Source organism: Ovis canadensis, chromosome 22 (assembly GCF_042477335.2).
Source record: "Ovis canadensis isolate MfBH-ARS-UI-01 breed Bighorn chromosome 22, ARS-UI_OviCan_v2, whole genome shotgun sequence".
NCBI classification, from domain to species: Eukaryota; Metazoa; Chordata; class Mammalia; order Artiodactyla; family Bovidae; genus Ovis; species Ovis canadensis.
The window spans coordinates 16,018,938-16,038,530 of NC_091266.1; the positions used below are offsets into that span (position 1 = coordinate 16,018,938).

At 39.7% G+C, this 19,593-nt stretch overlaps 1 protein-coding gene across 6 annotated transcripts in view; it reads right to left on the reverse strand.

Annotated features, from left to right (window-relative positions):
* UBE2D1 (ubiquitin conjugating enzyme E2 D1) overlaps positions 1-19,020 on the reverse strand; it is a 39,880-nt gene extending 20,860 nt beyond the window's left edge. For 2 of the 6 annotated variants that reach the window (XM_069567827.1, XM_069567832.1), the window contains exon 1: positions 18,730-19,020. In XM_069567827.1, coding sequence (XP_069423928.1) covers positions 18,730-18,753 — 24 coding nt within the window. In that variant the 5' untranslated portion in view covers positions 18,754-19,020. The remainder of the gene's footprint in view (positions 1-18,729) is intronic. The other 4 variants (XM_069567831.1, XM_069567828.1, XM_069567826.1 and 1 more) reach the window with 3 other exon arrangements.
* Between the last annotated feature and the right edge of the window lie 573 nt (positions 19,021-19,593).

A 19,593-nucleotide genomic window follows, 5' to 3' on the forward strand; every position in this document is an offset into this window, starting at 1 on the left:
CAATAGGGCTCCCGTTCACAAACATGTCCAATAATTCTCCAAAGAATGCCCTTGGGTTTTCTAAAACACGTTCGGGAGATCTGTGAAGTCAAAAGTAATTTCATAATAAGACTAAAATATTTGTATTTTTCACTCTCAATTATCTCATGGGTATACAGTAGAATTTTCCAGGTTAAAGATAAGTAATACTGTGACAGACTGAATGCATGAGATGTGAGAATTCAACTATCATTTATAAGCCTGACTGTAATGAGATCTGAACATGTATAAAACAGTGGCACTTTATTTTTGTTGTTGCTGTTTTGGAATATATAGTTGTTTTAATAAAAATGTTATTTATGTTAATACAGAATCCTCAGTTAAGTCCAGTTGCTCAGTCATGTCCGACTCTTCATGACCCCATGAACTGCAGCACGCCAGGCCTCCCTGTCCATCACCAACTCCTGAAGTTTACCCAAACTCATGTCCACTGAGTCGGCGATGCCATCCAACCATCTCATCTTCTGTTGTCCCCTTCTCCTCCTGCCCTCAATCTTTCCCAGCATCAGAGTCTTTTCAAATGAGTCAGCTCTTCGCATCAGGTGGCCAAAGTACTGAAGTTTCAGCTTCAACATCAGTCCTTCCAGTGAACACTCAGGACTGATTTCCTTAGGATGGACTGGTTGGATCTCCTTGCCGTCCAAGGGACTCTCAAGAGTCCTCCAACACCACAGTTCAAAATCATCAATTCTTCGGCACTAAGCTTTCTTTATGGTCTAATTCTCACATCCATACATGACCACTGGAAAAACCATAGCCTTGACTACACAGACCTTTGTTGGCAAAGTAATGTCTCTGCTTTTGAATATGCTGTCTAGGTTGGTCATAACTTTGCTTTCCAAGGAGTAAGCATCTTTTAATTTCATGGCTGCAATCACCATCTGCAGTGATTTTTGAGCCAAAAAAAAAAATAAAGTCTGACACTGTTTCCCCATCTGTTTGCCATGAAGTGATGGGACCGGATGCCATGATCTTCGTTTTCTGAATGTTGAGCTTTAAGCCAACTTTTCACTCTCCTGTTTCACTTTCCTCAAGAGGCTCTTTAGTTCTTCTTCACTTTCTGCCATAAGGGTGGTGTCATCTGCATATCTGAGGTTATTGATATTTCTCCCGGCAATCTTGCTTCCAGCCTGTGCTTCCTCCAGCCCAGTGTTTCTCATGATGTACTCTGCATATAAGTTAAGTAAGCAGGGTAACAATATACAGCCTTGATGCACTCCTTTTCCTATTTGGAACCAGTCTGTTGTTCCATGTCCAGTTCTAACTGGATGACTTTATTGTTATTTTAAAATTGCTAAATATTTTTTTCTATTTCTGTTTTAATTTCTCACATGGTAAACAGTAATAGATACAGCTTATACAAACAAAAGCTCATTGAGGCACTCAATGCTTTTAATATAAGGGGGTCCTGAGACCAAAAATTTGAGAATCATGTAGTCAGGTCTGGCCTGAGTACCTGGATGTTTGCTGAACATGGCTAAGTTTTCTGGCCTTCAAAATTTTCCCTCTCCTAAAACAACCTTCCGTCCATCTCCCTATGCCCAAATTTGACCCCTTCTTCTTAACAGTAACAGTGCTGTCTTCTCAATGGGCACTTTAAAAACAAGAAATTTAGAATCAGATCTGGCCTTACTACTGACCCTTACTAGCTATGTGACCTTGGGCAACTCCCTTAACCCCTTGCTCAAAGGCCTCATATGAGGACATCACTGGAAGAACTACGCTGCTGCTGCTGCTAAGTCACTTCAGTCGTATCTGACTCTGTGCAACTCTATAGACGGCAGCCCACCAGGCTCCACCATCCCTGGGAGTCTCCAGGCAGGAACACTGGAGTGGGTTGCCATTTCCTTCTCCAATGCATGAAAGTGAAAAGTGAAAGTAAAGTCGCTCAGTCATGTCCAACTCTTTGCAACCCCATGGACTACAGCCTCCCAGGCTCCTCCGTCCATGGGATTTTCCAGGCAAGAGTACTGGAGTGGTTTGCCATATTGAGAATTAAATGAAAACATGTAAGTGAAGTACCTTAATGCCTAGCATGTATAATAGAACCTCAAGAAATACTAATTTTCTCCTTCCCTCTTCTCTTCTACCAGAATCTTATTTTAAAACTAGGAATTTTTTTGCATTTATTCATGATCTCCTCCACTATACATAGCACAATGCCTTTCACATAATGTGCTTGATATTGTTTGAGTTAATACAGTTGAAGAAACAGTGTGATCAGAGCATAGATCTCTCAAATTTCTACTTTTTTTTTTCAAAATGCAAATAATTAGATTTGACAACAGAGCCAGAATCAATACTCCCTTATGTAGATTGCATATAATAATAAAAAAAAAAATCTTAAAGACAGGTGTCAGAGAACAGTGCAGGTCACTTAAAAAGGCAGGGGCAGTCTTTTAAATAACATATAACAACATCTAGAAGTGCATCTCTAAACAATATTCATCATTAAGGTATCAAAAACATATGCCGCCATGACAACTATTTTCAATTTATAGAATGTATAAGATTCTAGCAAAGTGTCTAAAGGCACACAAACTTTTTGTTAGAAATTTTTTGTTGTGGTTCTTCTCATTTGGAAAACCTCAAAAGTTTAAATATTCCATCCTTATTATTTATTTAAGATGCTGCTGACCTACTTTCCGAACATAGCTTTGGGCTGCCTTTCCAAGATGAGTTAGGGTTTTGTGCTGAGCTGACTTAGTCTCAAAGTTAAGCTGTCTACCAGTCACCAGCGATACTTGGTGGTGGAGATACCCACAGACAGAGCTGCAGTCTGTGGCACTGACAGAGGTTTTGTTTTGTTTTTTTTTTTTCTTACGTGTACCAAGTTCAATTTAACCAGCTGAACTAAGCCTAGCAGGAATGAAACACTTCCATATCCTTCCTAATAGGAGTCATGATTCTGATTTTACATTCTTGTCCCAACTCCACTCCCAATGTTTTCAAGATTTTTTTTAATGGTATAAGATTATGATGTTAATTAAAAAAAATCCTCACAAGTCACTGGTCAGGCACATTTGCTGATGATTAAAACCAGGGCATGAAATTTGAGGAGAACTTATTTGTGAAGAAAAGTAACTTCATTAGATATAGCTTAAAAGATATATGAAAGAGGTCCTCTGGAACCTTACATGTCTCCAGGAAAATACATATGAGACTAGCTACAGGCCTCAAGGGTCACCTCCTCAATGTGTGAATTAAAGTTTAGATCACTCAAGGGAGTCCTGGAAAGTTTCTTCAGGACAGAAAGTGTGATCTAGAAAGGAACTGGTATAAAATAACTTGGCTGACACAAACTTCTTTCTAGATAAAAAATAAACTCAAATGTGAAACATTAAAAAAGTTATAAGAGCTAGGAAATTCTGAACAGCCACACGAATCACCTCCGAGTTTTGTTTTCTTTTCTCATTCCACTTCTTTAAAATTGTGGCACATCACAATATTTGAACACAAATAATGTTCATTTGTTAAAAATGTGGATTGCTGGCACACAGAAAAAAGGTAATGGTTTTTCTTTTTTAATTTGCCAGTTACTAAACACAGCACTCAGGGTTGCTGCATTTTGTCCCATAGGCCATGTGCACCAACTCTAAGTGGCACCATTCACATAGATTTCAGTTTGAATGGTGTTCCCCAGGGCTCTACAAAACTTCACTACAGAAAGCTGCATGTTTAAAAAATGGAAAGCATATCTTTTAAACCCAACTTAGGATATGATCTATTTTGAATAAACAAATAACACTTTTGATGTAGAAGCAAAAGGGATGGTGTTTGACATCTGAGTGGTACTACTAGCACTTACTTTAACTTCAACAATGTACTGAAAATGGAAAGAAAATAGCAAGCTTGGAATTCAAAAAATTAAAAGTGAAGACAGTGACGTTCTAGTGGAGGGAAAAGTTTTTTTTTTTTTGATAAGCGCTGCCAGGTCAACTGGGGGAAAAAAATGTAGGAGAAAAAAAACCAAAACAAAACAAAACAAAACTTGATCTCCTCCACTTCAAACTTATCAAAAAAAGTCAACCAATTCTACATAGATTATAGATTTAAATATGGAAGGTAAAGTAGTAGTGCTTTACAAAGAAAACATAAAATGTATTCATGACCTTGGGGGAGACAGACATTTCTTAAATAAGACACATAGAGCATTAACTATAAGAGAAAAAGAGAAAAACGTGAACTTGATTAAAATAAAGAACATCTATCTGTTCAGAGAAAAGACACATTAAAAGTGTGAAAAGGTAAACCATGAAATAAAAGATATCTGTAATACATATATCTGAAAAAAGGCTTGAATCTAGAACATGTTAAAAAATATACATATTCCTACAGATCAATTTTTCAAAGACAGACAAATAAGCACGTTGCAAAAGAGAGTACCAACTGGCCGACATGCACCAGCTTCACTTGTCATCGAGGAAATGCAAATTAAAGCCAAAATGCTATGTCACTATAACCCTCAAAGGATGGTGAAACTATAAGAAAAGTACAAGTGATGGTAAAGATGTGAAGCAACTGGAACTCTCACATGCCACTAGCAAAAAAGTCTGACAGTGACCATTAACGGTGAACACAGGCATACACCAATGATCCAGAATTCTACTGCTAGTTACACAGAGAGAAATCATATAATGTAAAAGATGGTATAAAAGATCAAATAATGAGACTATATATATAGCTGTAAGTCTATATATGAAAAGAACTCGTTATAGTTAACACATTGTATATACATATATTTTGTGTGTATATCTTTCAATTTCATTTCTGGTGGCTTTTTAAATTGAAAACTGATACATAGTTTCAACTTTTGTCTTCTTTGAGACAAAGAAAGCTTAAAACAAACTAATGTTACATTTAAACAGAGACTATGCAATAAATATCAAAGGGGTGAATGCATACCCCAAAATAGTCCATGTCAATGAAGCAGTTTTCTATTCCAATCTGACACTCAAATTAAAATAATAATAATAATAATTAGGGTATTTAAATTTCAAAAAAAAATACAAGATACAGTAATGAAAAGCAGATTACAAGATACTGTTCCTGTACTATGACTAGCACTATAAAAGCACTATGAATCCACAAAAAACATGTACTTAATCAATTTATATAGCTTTACATGGCTAAGCACCTCTACTTTAGTTCAGATTTGTACATCCAACCAGACACAAAGAAAAGTACTGAGAGGCCTGAAACTGAATTTTAAATTGGCACAGATGGCATGTTTATAACATCCCTACAATATGCTGACTGTTCTCCATAAAACCAACCTAGACACAGTCCCTGCCTCGAGGGGACTTAAAATCTAAAAGTAGATGAGGCAGCCTAATTCAAAGAGAGTAAACAAATAAAAGGAAACAAAGAAGGGAATGTAAGAGAAGAGAAGCCTCATTAATCTCTCAGCTCCCAGGAGGCTAAGAGCCCAATCTGAACAGGGGAGAAGGAAAGCTGACGAGTCAGAGTTTCCTTATTTACCATCATCCTTAATATGACAGGATGCAGTAAATATTCTCCAACAAATTGTGCTGACCAGACTGAAAATGCTTTGTTGTTCTCTAGTCTCAACATTCAGAAGGTCTCAATCTCCATAATAGATAAAATATATATCCCAATGGGTATGCATAAAAGACATTAGCAGCCCATGCACAGGAACTGATTTACAGTCCAAAATCTAAATTACTGAATCCAAAGCATATGAAACTGTTATTTAAAAAATCCTGGCTCAACAGGCAATTAATTAAGGTGACAACCATCTTTATCTCAAAACTCTTAAAACAAAACAGCAATTCTTACTGGATTGCATTTTTTATGTTGTCTCTAAAAGGATATATGAGCTATATTTGGTTTGTCTGTAAATAAACAATTCATGGGCTTACAGTTCAGACTCTGATCTCCTTATCCAGCTGACTAGAGCTATTTCAATAAGGAGATGTCAAACAATTCTCAGAAATGTCTCTGAATACAGAACCTCTCTAAGCCTTTGAATTTAAAAGAAAAGAAAAAAAAAGTATTTTAGACCATGAAGATTCCTTCTGGAAGACTTCAAAATGCTGATGACATCCAACTAATTAAGTTAGAGGAACGAAATTCACTTCAATAAAAAGGTCCTGGCTGCTTCACTGTCTTTTTGGATGAGGTATCTCTGGCAAAGACTGTCTATTAAAAATGATATCGCAGCCAAATCCCACACAAAAAGATGATGAAGAAAGAAATGACACTATTGACTTTGCTGCATCAAAGTAATATTTACTGAGTCTGAACTATAAAGAGCACAATTTAGAATAAATGTTGGAGGTCACTTAGGGACATTATCTAGCCAGTGTCTCAGATCTGTAACCACTTTCCCCCAGTGCTCTCTACAGTACCACAGTATGATGGCTTTCAATTTCCCAAAATGTTATTTTGCCTCTAGTTTAAAACATGACTTCCATTTAAAGAAAAGACTTAATGATCTCCTGTTATACATAATATTTCCCTGGTAGCTCAGCTGGTAAAGAATCTGCCTGCAATGAGGAGACCTCAGTTCAATTCCTGGGTCAGGAAGATCCACTGGAGTAGGGATAGGTTACCCACTCCAGTATTCTTGGGCTTCCCTGGTGGCTCAGCTAGTAAAGAATCCGCCTGCAATGTGGGAGACCTGGGTTGGGAAGATTCCCTGAAGGGAACAGCTACCCACTCCAGTATTCTGGCCTGAAGAATTCCACAGACAGCGGAGCCTTGCAGGCTCCAGTCCACGGGGCCGCAAGAGTGGGACATGACTGAGCAAATTTCACTTCATACATAATATTTCCTCAGGAAAATCTCCTGGAGAAGGGAATGGCAACCCACTCCAGCATTCTCAACTGGGAAATCCAATGGACAGAGGAACCTGGCAGGCTACAGTCCATGGGGTCCCAAGAATCAGACACAACTTAGTGACTAAACCACCACCATACATATTTCCACCATAGGACTTACATATATAAAAATATATCTTGACATATTCAAGGTATCCAGTAAAAACTGTGAGTCCACCTTATGAAGATTATGGTAAAAATGCACTTATTCCAGTAACTTGAACTCTAAACCTTGGGATCACCATGTTTCCTTCCTTCCTGCATGCCCCATCCCCCTCTACACTAACCAGTACCAGGTTGTTCAGATTCCCCTTTAGTCCAAATCCTCCCAATGAAAGGGTCCCAGGAGGAGACCCGTCATGTAGAAAAACTGAGTTCCAAAGGGCAGAAGAGTCTGAGAAAAGTCAGAGAGACATTTCAGAAAAACAAGCCAAAGGTCTGAACCAGGGAGACACTATTAAAGAATCTGGGATCAGACTGGGCAGTAGACCAAAGAGTCAGTAGAGACTCTAAGGCCCAGAGCCTGAGATGTGACTAGAAGGGCCAAGCACAGGGAGGTGTGGTGGGTCAGACCAACTCAAAAAGGCCGGGTGGTACAATCAGCCTACAACTTTTCACATATATCCCTCTTTCCAAATGTCCTCTGCCATCAGGCTAGCTCAGACCCTCCTGGACCTCACATGAACAAGTGCAACAATGTCTTAACTAACCTATTTCTCTATTAACACTCTGTGGTCAAAGTATCTTAAAGTACCTTGTCAAACCTTTTCAATGTTTTTCATTAGCCTTAATAGAAGATTTATAAATCCTTAAAATGACTTTGAGGATCTGTCCCCTCTCTAGCCCCACATGTGCAACCACTTTCCCCCAACCATTCTCTGTATCAGTCATAATGACTTTCACTTCCCCAAAATGTTGTCTTGTCTCTAGTTTCAAACATGATTTCCTTTTAGACAGAAGACTCTTAATCACGCCCCCCACCACACACACATGCAATCACTTTGTCGCATCTTAAATACCATTTCCTTAAGGGGGCTTTCCCTGAATCCTCCAAAGAGTCCCTGCTATATTTGCATGGCACTCTATACATCCCTTTTTGTGACAAATCTATAAACGGTAAAGAATCTTGTATTCTATGAGGGCAAGAATGTATATCTAGCAATAGGATTAAGAATGTTATTTCCTTACTTAAAAACCTTCAATGGTATCCCCCAACTTCTGCATTAAGAACACATTTGCCAGCATGGTGGCTCAGACAGTAAAGAATCCACCTGCAATGCAGGAGACCTGGGTTCGATCCCTGTGTCAGGAAGATCCCCTGGAGAAGGGAATGGCATCCATTCCAGTATTCTTGCCTGGAGAATCCCATGGGCAGAGGAGCCTAGTGGGCTACAGCCCATGGGATTGCAGAGTCAGACACAACTGAGCGACTAACACTTGTCAATACAGGTATTCAAGGCCGTCCACAGTATGAAGTGTTAAGTTTGTACTATTTTCTGACCCCACAAAACAGGATTATCTGTTCCTTTCCAAATAGTGCTTGCATTTCTGTAACTTCCTCTACGAACCTGGTTTCCATGTCTTTGCTACCCAACACCATCATCCCATTCTCTTTTTTTTTAATATTTACTTATTTTTATATTTACTTATTTATCTAGCTCTTCTCAGTCTTAGTTGCGGCATGTGGGATCTAGTTCCCTGACCAGGGAATGAACCTGGGCCCCATGCATTGGGAACATGGATTCTTAGCCACTGGACCACCAGGGAAATCCCATTCTACTCTTTTTTGGTCTGCAGTTTCTGAATTTTCTATAATAAACATGGATTTCTTTTATAATAGAAAAAAAAATGCTACCCAATCTTCCAAACCTATATCTAATTCCATCTTCTCCATAGACTTTTTCCTGATTTCCCCCAAATAAATTTGGCCTCTCCCACCTTTGACTCCCTTCATGCTCAAGTATGGTGTATTTTCCTTAGTATCCGAGTTGTTGTGATACATCTCATATCTTTATTAGTGTAAAAGTTCTCAGATAATGCTGCTTATACCGTGCTTTCCCATACATCTTCTTATCATATTTTGCATATGCCTTATATACATAAGTGAAAGTGAAGTCGCTCAGTCGTGTCCGACTCTTTGCGACCCGTGGACTGTAGCCCACCAAGCTCCTCCGTCCATGGGATTCTCCAGGCAAGAATACTGGAATAGGTTGCCATTTCCTTCTCCAATACATAAGGTGCTCCATAAATGCATTAATTTGAATCTAAAAAATCTACTATATGTAAAGCAGTTGTCTAAGGCAGTTGTCTAAATATATGGATAATCTTTTTTATTTTTTTTTGGTTGTACTGGGTCTTTGTTGCTGTTCACAGGCTTTCTCCAGTTGCGGTGAGCAGGGACTACTCTCTACTTGCAGTGCATGATGGGCTCCTCATTGCAGTGGCTTCTCTTCCTGTGGATCACACGCTGTACGTACAGGGGCTTCAGTGGTTGCAGCTTGTGGGCTCAGTAGCTGTGGCACACAGGCTTAGCTGCTCTGTGGCATGTGAAATCTTTCCAGACCAGGGATTGAATCCATGTCCCTTGCATTAGTAGGAGGATTCTTATCCACTGTACCACCAGGGAAGTCCTAAAATTATCTTTAAAGTACAAAAGATACCTGTGAAACAGATGGGTGCTAAATGGAATGAGAAAATCACATTATGTTACCAGTATAAAAAGAGAAATAAATCTTATTTACATCTCAAATAAATGCTCTTTAATCAAAAGGTAATATATCTTTAGAGACTCATTAATTTTATATTATACACAAAGCTAAACATTCAGAAAACTAAGATCATGGCATCTGGTCTCATCACTTCATGGGAAATAGATGGGGAAACAGTGGAAACAGTGCCAGACTTTATTTTGGGGGGCTCCAAAATCACTGCAGATGGTGACTGCAGCCATGAAATTAAGACACTTACTCCTTGGAAGGAAAGTTATGACCAACCTAGATAGCATATTCAAAAGCAGAGACATTAGTTTGCCAACAAAGGTCCGTCTAGTCAAGTCTATGGTTTTTGTGTGGTCATGTATGGATGTGAGGGTTGGACAGTGAAGAAAGCTGAGCGCCGAAGAATTGATACTTTTGAACTGTGGTGTTTGAGAAAACTCTTGAGAGTCCCTTGGACTGCAAGGAGATCCAACCAGTCCATCCTAAAGGAGATCAGTCCTGGGTGTTCATTGGAGGGACTGATGCTGAAGCTGAAACTCCAATACTTTGGCCACCTCATGTGAAGAGTTGACTCACTGGAAAAGACCCTGATGCTGGGAGGGATTGGGGGCAGGAGGAGAAGGGGACGACAAAGGATGAGATGGCTGGAAGGCATTACCGACTCGATGGACCTGAGTGTGAGTGAACTCCAAGAGTTGGTGATGGACAGGGAGGCCTGGTGTGCTGTGATTCATGGGGTTTCAAAGTCGGACACGACTGAGCAACTGAACTGAACTGAAGATACCCACATTTATTCCAATTCTGACAATTTAAAATAGAATTTTAATTCAAGTTTCATGTAGCAGCAAAACAGTACCACTGCTCCATATTTATTTTTATGACCATTTTTGCTGTTTACAGGACAAAAGGAAAACAGCACATGACATTAGTTAAATGTGCTGAAAATTATAAGTCAGAAAAGGCCACAGTAGTTACCTAGTTCAACCCATTAAATTTCTAGATAAAGAAAATAAGGACTATGAGTTTCTTGGCCAAGGTCACAAAGCCAAAGCCAGGACAAAGGCTCAGACCATCTGACTTCCACTTCAGCACTCTTCCTACTGCAAAACAATACTCATCTCAAGGTTGTAATAACTAGAGCACATTATTTTCATTTGACACTGAAGCCAACAATGCTCCAGTATTGAATTAAGGCCATTTGCACATCTTCAGTCATGCTTAAGAGAAATCTAAGTGTGACAAATGAAGGAATGAAAAGAAATTCTTATTATCTTTTCCCAGGAGGCTTCTCCCTTATAAACAGATAGAAATGAACACTACTTCACAAGCTTTGAGAGCATCTGTGTTCAGACACTCTGAAAAGCAAGAAAAACATGATAGGAAATTACATACATAATAGAATTTTGACACATGATGGAACATGCAACACAGAGCATTTTAAATGCTTCATTATCAAAAGTTATCATTTATTTCATAGTAACAAAGAAAGATATGCTTCAGGGAAAAAGAAAAAAAGGCAGCAGCCTATTTCTCAAAGCCTACTTAAAACACAAACCTATCTACCAATATTTACATTTTTAGTTTCATCCCTAATAACTGGCACATAGTAGGCATTAATAAGCATTTTCATAATAAGGTAAGTAATCTCTCTTAGTATCACCCAGTACTATTCTTGAATACAGCAGCTGTATGCATTGACAGTTTGTATCAAACAGAAATGTTCCAAGACTAGAACATTTTATGTGTCGTGTACATGTATGTCTGTATGTGTGCCTGTATGTATGTATATAGGTTCATTTGCTTTCTCTATATATATATGTACACATATAGGTATATGTATGAACATATGGTAGGCTTCCCAGGTGGTTCAGTGGTAAAGAATCAGCTTGCCAATGCAGGAGACAGGAGATATAGGTTCAATCCCTGGGTCAAAAAGATCCCCTGGAGAAGGAAATAACAGCAATCCATGCCACTATTCTCACCTGCGTAATGCCATGGACAGAGGAGTCTGACGGGCTAAAGTCCAAGGGGTCACAAAGACTGAGCAACTGAGCATGCATGCATGCATAAATATTTGGCATGTATTTCTGACAACAGTGATCTTACCTAAAGATCTTATGCTATGGGACAGTGATTTTGAAACTTTCATTACAGCAACTACTAATTTAAAAAAAAAAGTATTATACACCACAAGCTAGTACACATAACACACATACACAGGAACACATATAAATAACTAAAACTAAGGTCTCATGAAACACCATTACTATATCCAAAGCACTAATATTATCTATCCTATTTTTAAAACTGCTGTTTGTGATCCACTAAACTGATTTTGTCATCCCTGTTCTGAAAGCTCATAAAAGTGCAAGAAAACACTAAAACATCAGCAAGGTGCATGCAATCCTTAGACCATAGCCTAGAAGCCAGCCAGACACTGGCAAAATGAAGACTAGAAATCCCTGGTAGCTCAGACAGTAAAGAGCCCATCTGCAATGCAGGAGACAGGGGTTCAATCCCTGGGTCATCAGGAAGATTCCCTGGAGAAGGAAATAGCAACACCCCACTCCAGTATTCTTGCCTGGAGAATCCCATGGACAGAGGAGCCTAGTGGGCTATAGTCCATAGGGTCACAGAGTCAGACACAACTGAGCAACTAAACAAAAGATGCCAACCAGAGATGGGCAAAATTAAGACTAGAAATCACTAAACACTATTCATTCCAAAATCTACGTTGAATGCCAGAAGGATGCTATTACTGTGTAAGTAAAAAATAAAGACCATATTCTTGACCATAAAACAGGTCAAAAATTTTAAAGGCATCAAATTATAACACATATTATGATCACAATGGAATTAAGTTAGAAATCAGTAACAGAAAGCTCTGTAACATCCCAATTATTTGGAAAATAAATCGTGTTTTTTAAATAACTCAAGGACCAAAAAGGAAATCAAAAGGTAAATTAGAAAGTATTTTTAACTAAATGAAAATACAACATATTAAAACTTGGGGGAAGCAAAAAAACACCCTCAAGAGTTTTACGGGTGTAGAGAAGAACAACAGGCCCAGGTCACCACCTCAGCTGGGTTCCCTCTCAGTTCAGTTCAGTTGCTCAGTCGTGTCTGACTCTTTGTGACCCCATGGACTACAGCACGCCAGGCTTCCCTGTCCATCACCAGCTCCCGGAGCTTACTCAAACTCATGTCCATTGAGTCAGTGATGCCCTAGAGCAATCCAAACTGCTCACAGAAGGAGGGTGGCAACCTGGAGGGAAAACCATTGGGTTAATTTTACTGCTAATAAAGGAGAAGGAATCAACCCCCACCTCGCCCCAGATAGAAAGGCTTTCCTAAATCTGAAAAGAAAGTAGGAATCTAATAAGCTGTCAGTGAAGGAGAAGAACTATGCAAACAGGATAATATGAATACAGAAGAGTGGGGACAACATCCAGGAAAAGGCAAGACAGGAAGCTCCAGAGCATGGTGGTGATCCGACCCAGTGGTAGATGAAGTGTGTCATGGTGGTTTCCTCCCCATACCGAGGACAGCTCCTGGAACACAGGAGCCTATCTATCACTACTGTCTAATGTAAGTAACTGAACCTTCAGATTCTGCCCAGAACCAAGATAAATTTGGGGGAAAAAACCCTCAGCTTCTCAGAGGCCATATAGACCAACAAAAATAGAAACTGTCTTGCCTTCAATTGTTCTGAGGTGCCCTGAGGGTCCCTCAATACCCAAACCTACAAATCTGGATCATATTAAATATTCCAGTTTTTGGTTTTTTTTAAGATTTATTTATTTTGGCTGTGGTGAGTCTTTGTTGCTGTGAGTGGACTTTCTCCAGTGGCAGTGAGTAGGGGCTACTCTTCATTGTGGTGCATGGGCTTCTCATTATGGTGGTTTCTTCTGTTGCGGGCACTGGCTCTAGGTGCATGGGCTTCAGTAGTTGTGGCAAATGGGCTTAGTTGCTCCAAGGCATGTGGGATCTTCCTGGACTAGACAGATTCTTAATCACTGGGCCACCAGGGAAACCCTGTTTCAGTATTGTTTAAGCCAGCATACAGGGTTAACAGAAGACAGGATAAGTGTTTAAATACTTATTTTTAATTAAACATATTCTCAATTTATCCAGTGTTTAAAAAGGGGGAGGAGGAGCCAATTCATTATAGACAACCATTAGCTCAGTTTGATGGAAAGTATTACTAACTGATCATTCTGATTAGTGGGGTTCATTAAATATGTTTTCTACATGTATTTCGGGGAACTAAAATGAATAAGGATGCTACTTTGCTTTGCTGGAGGCAATCACACATCCGGCTAGGTTTAGTTTTTATATGGGCCTGGCTTCCTAAAATAGGCATAAACTGCCATATTTAGATCTATGCTATTTATTTCCACAGAGAAGGAACCTCAGAACTTTTAAAGTAGGATAGGTTATCTAATCTTTTTACACCTTTGTTGTGATAAAAGAAGAAAAATACATGATCCTGGAGGCAAAAGAAAGACTGAACTTAATTACAAAGATTTAAAAGCAGAAAAATTCATAGTGTCCTTTTAGAAAAAGAACATTTTCTTCCTTTCATCTCAAGGCAAAGCATTTATCTACCAACAAGCACAAATACTGTGTTCCTTCTTTTTAAAACCTTTTTAGTCATATCCTTTTTAGTGGAAAAAACCTGGAGTCTTAATCTTATAATCTGAAAATCTTTCTAACATATCTGAACTGTTGACTACTTTTAAAAGTCATTATAGGAACTAATAGCTAGATTAATTCATAAACCATTTTCTCAAAAAAAAAAACACTTCACAATGAAATTTTCTTTTGACAGAACATTTATGAATTACAACCATTTTTTCCTAAATCCTTTCAGAGGGGAAAAATTTAAAGTGATAGAACAAAGATAAACAAAGTTTTATTATTCTTTTACCATGTTAACTGATCTAGTGCACATCACTTTAAAGTAGAAATTTACAATGCATAGTCAACACACTGAATGATGTGTCTATGAAGATGATTAAATATGCCAAGGTATTAATTACAATACCACTTTACATTTGTATAGAATGTTTCAGTTTGCAAAACATGCCCATAAATTCATTTGACTCTATGTCCTTCAATTTAAGTACAACAGATAGAAGATGTGAGTCCATCTGGATATACCGAAATAGTTAAGAGCAGGGATTCTGGAGCCAACTGCCTGGTTTGGACTCCTAGCGCTGCCACTTACAATTACAGAATGTGATTTTGAGTACATTACTCAAAATCTTTGGGCCTTAGTTTCATCATCTGTAAAACAGGGATAATAATCATTTCTACCTCGTGGGTCCACTAATGATTAAATCAACTAATATATGTCAAGCACTTAATCCAGTGTTTAGCAAAGAGTAACCATTATATGTCATACATGCCAATTTTACTTATCAGCAGCATAATTGTATGGATAGGGAAACAAGCTAGTAAGTCACAGAGCCAGGAATAGAAACCACAGCTTCTTCTCCCATTTGATGTTTCATCCACAAAAGGCTGGGGTTTTGTTGTTGTTGGGGTTTTGTTGTTGTTGCAATTTTGAAGTATCAGAAGGTTTTCCAGACTGACAAAAAGTAGTGTAATGTGAAATTGTACAAATCAAAAAATTCAACAGCTCAAAACACTTATAAAGTTGTATTTTAATCTATATTATATATATACATTTTAAGTTAAACTGAAATTAAATTAAAAATATAAATATTCCATTTTGTCGACAGACGTATACACTGAGGAACAGTCATCTGTGTTGCTATATTTGCAAAGCAAAACTCAAATCTAGAAGGAAAATACTAAGATGATAACTGTGTTAGAATTTCCTTTTTTTTTTTTTCTGGTTTTCAAGACATTTAGGACTATGATATTTGAAATTTAAAAAATGATTTCCAAAATATGTTTACAGAAATCGGTATTCATAGAGAGAGTGAAGTCACTCAGTTGCGTCCAACTCTTTGTGACCCCATGGAATGTACCCTGCCAGGCTCCTCTGTCCATGGGTTTTCCAGGCAAGAGTACTGGAGTGGGTGGCCATTTCCTTCTCCAGGGGATCTTCCCAACCCAGGGACCGAACTCTGGTCTCTCGCATTGCAAGCAGCCGTTTTACCATCTGAGCCACCAGGGAAGCCCCACTGATAGAAGAAATACTTCAAAAAAAAAAAAGAAAAGAAAAGAAAAAAAAAGAAGAAACACTTCAGAATTAATTCTAGAAAATAATAAATGTCCACCTGAAAAACTATACTCTTTTTTCAGACATGTTTGAGGGTATCTTTCCTTAGACTTTGTTTGAGTTTTTCCCTTTAGTGATTTAAGTGACTGTGACATCTTCCACTGTATCTAAAAATAGGGAAAGAGTGTGTGAATTTATAAGCTGACATGCAAAACTGGCACTGGATGTCTAAATTAGAGTATTAAATAACTTAGCATACTCTTAGCATATAAATATATTTTAAGCACTCATATCTGCATGCTTTGTATATTCATACAAATAAACATTGAATTCAACCATCTTTCATCTTTTCCTATGAAGTGAAAAACTGTGAAGTCATGACCTTTTTAAAACACGCCAAATCACTTCTTAAGAGATTAACTTGGACAAAGCACTCCACTCTAAACCTCAAGCTCCTTCTCTGAACAACAGTGAGCAGACTAGAATGTCAGTCAGTGGTTCACGACCTTTCTTCCACAGCAGCCCATCTGAGGGACTCACCAGCATCTCTCCATTTACAGCAATGGTTCATTCAGTTCAGTGGCTCAATCGTGTCCAACTCTTTGCAACCCCATGGACTACAGCAGTGGGGATGGTCTGAAATGTACCATGGTTGATTCTGATGTACTACCCTAGAAGCTGTTCCCCTGCCTTTCACTCTTGAAAGTACTTTAAGGTTCTGCACAGTTCCAAAGCCTGCCACTGTAGGCCCAGGAAAATCGCAACCCAATGACCTTATCTGACAGTGTTACTTTAATACATTTTAAAAGAGAGGCCAAAAGTTAATAACATGGATTCTTTTGTTGAAGCACAGAAGATTCAAAAAGAATTTATATACTGATGATATCAAAGAGGGCTCTGTAACTTAACTGTTCATATGGCAAACAGCATACCTCCCCTGGAATTCACTTCTCATCAAGAAGGTAGTAAAGAAAGAGAAAATGTGGGGAATCAAACAAAATACTTCCTAAAGTTGAGAGTGGTCTGAACAAGTGATCAATGGAAAAGAGATCTGTACAAATCACTTTTTTTTGGTAACAGAGAAGGGGAGCCAAAGATTGACACACAGAGATGGGATGCTATGTCATATCCAATTTTTTTTTTTAACCAGACAACTCTGTTATAAACTAATAACTAATAATGACTAAAAATATGATTTGGGTATATGCCATATTATAAATACAAGCCAAAGACATTGGCTCAGCAAGGAGACTGATAAATTGCCCAGGACACTTAACAGTGTCCATTTTCTTTGAATGTTCACTTACTGTTGACAAATTTTACACTATTTGAAGCTACTATACATGTAGTCTTGCAAAAAACTCTTACAACTAGGGAAGAAGGAAATGGAATTTTAAGACTTCCTTGGAAAATGTGTGTTTACCTCAAATGTGAGCCAACATTACATCATCATTTAAAAGTACACAAGGCATGGCAAAGATGCTGAGTGGGGTTTCAAAATTAGAATCATGTATATGAAAAAAAGTGTGTAACTGCATTATCTTCAAATCAGAAAACATAGTAATCAACACATGCTGATTTTAGCTATGTGCTTTACCGTGAGAGTAACCTTAACAGGCACAAAAAATAACCGTATTTCTCAGATCTCAGATCATTTGACCCCTCCCCATCACCACCACCACCTATTGGCTGGGTCAGAAAGTTGCTGTCCTCTGTACCAGAAGATGACATCAATGGTAACTGAGAATACAATGTATACTTCCCTATCACTGCCTTATTGATTCGTGCCAGAAAAAGTTGATAAAAAATTTTTTCGGTAGTATTTCTTCTGAAATCCTTTAGAAAACATGCTGTCCATCTCTGGCTTAACTTGCTGAACGCATTTCTCATTAAAAAACAAATTCTCAATGTTCTCCACATGAACCATAACAGTAAAGCCTAAAGCTTGTGAAAGGGGACAGACTAAATAACCCAACAAGAAACAAAAGTGAACAGAAAGAAAACGCCCCAATCTCAGGTCTGTAACATGTTCACACTAGAGACGGTAGCAAAAAGCATTCATGAGAAAACAATTCCTTACACTGAGTTGGGACGGAAACATATTTGTTTAATGTATATAAACATGTCTTCCTCATTCTATACCCATGTGTCAAAGCATGGAACTATCTAATTTGTGACAGTTTCTGTTGTGTCTCAAACTTTACATATAAGTTTATCATGGCGAGAAAAAAAAAAAAAATTGCTTGGCTTGACTCACCATGAATCACAGCCAGGAGGTCATCTTGTTGTGTATCAGCAACTATGTTTTCACTACAGCTATGTGACCTCAAGTGGCAGCAGCAGAGGCACCAAAATAGAAGGGGCAGGAGGCTTCTCCTGGTTTCTCAGTCCCAAATGGGCTTTTCCAGCCCATTCGGGCATCTGAGCAAGAGCCAACCGCAGAGGAGAGAAAGAACAAACCCAACAGCTCCGCGGAGGAAGGTTGCAGGCCCACCACACCTTCCATGCCCTCCCGGGAGCAGGGGAAGGCAAAATCATAAAAGAGGACAGGTTTCAGAAGCAGCATGAAGAAAGCAGCATGACAAGGGCCAAAGCTAGCCGGGTGTAAGGCAAAATCCAGTGACCCAGCGGCACATAGGTCTGGAGGTCTGGAGACAGAAGCAGCTCTCCTGCCAGGGATCCCCAGGCGCAGCTCCGGCGTGAGAGCACATCGGGCCCCCTGCCTCCAAGCACCTCCAGCACCCGGGACCTGTCGCTGCTCCCACCTCACCTGTCGGGTGCCCGCTGGCCCGCCGGCGTCTCTGGCCCCCGGTCCCAGCCCTAGCCCATCTTCCCTGCACGCTCCCTCCCGGCGCGTCTCTCGGGACCACCACTGGGGTCAGCGTGGGCGGCGAGCCGAAGCCCGCCCCGCTGCCCCAGGCCCGGCCCCGGCACTCACTTTCTGAATCCGCTTCAGCGCCATCGGTCAGGGAGGGCGGCTGGGACACTGGCCGGCGGGGGACGGCTGCAGGGCTCGGGGGCGTGGGGTAGTGCGGGCTCGGATCGCCGGCTGTTCGGCTGGCTCAGCCGGGTGGGTTCCCGGGTCGCTGCTGTCTGGCTAGCTCTGGGCGCGGGTGCCTGCTCTGAGTGAGCCCGAGCGCTAGTGTGCGAGTGTGCGGGCGGGGACGCCGGCGACACTCTTTTGTTTCCGCTTTTGCTTCTGGGAAGGAATCTGCGGCCGCCCGGCCCCGCCCCCTCCCGCCAAGCGTACTGGGAAATGCAGTTCCTGCATCCTACTCGGCCGCTGCCCGGTTCGGAGACCTTCACCCACTGCCAGGTCTGGGTTAGTCTCTGCAGATGGATTTCGATCAAGTAACTGAAACTGGAGTTCCCAACCTGTAAAATGAGAATAACAAATTAGCTCGAAAAACATGTACCGGATTCTAATGTGTGCTACATCTTGTAATTTTTTTTTTCATCTTCCCTTTTTCTGTTACCAAATCCTCTTATCAAGAGTTAGAGTGCCCTAGAGTTCCAATCTCAGACCTCTCGCCATTAATATCTTCCTAGACGACAGACCTAGTGTCCTCCCGTAAACTGGAAGGCCACCCAACATAGCCGGAGAAGCGTGGGGTTTGTGGACTGACCCCTCTCTTGGGATGGAATCCAAGCTCTGATCCCTATCCACTGTATGACCTTGTAGCACTTAAATTCTCTAAGCCTCAGTTTCTGAGTGTCCAAAGAAAAATAATCTCCATATATTATTGTAAGAATTAACTGATATTAATATGATGTGCCAAACACACTACCTAATATGTTGAAA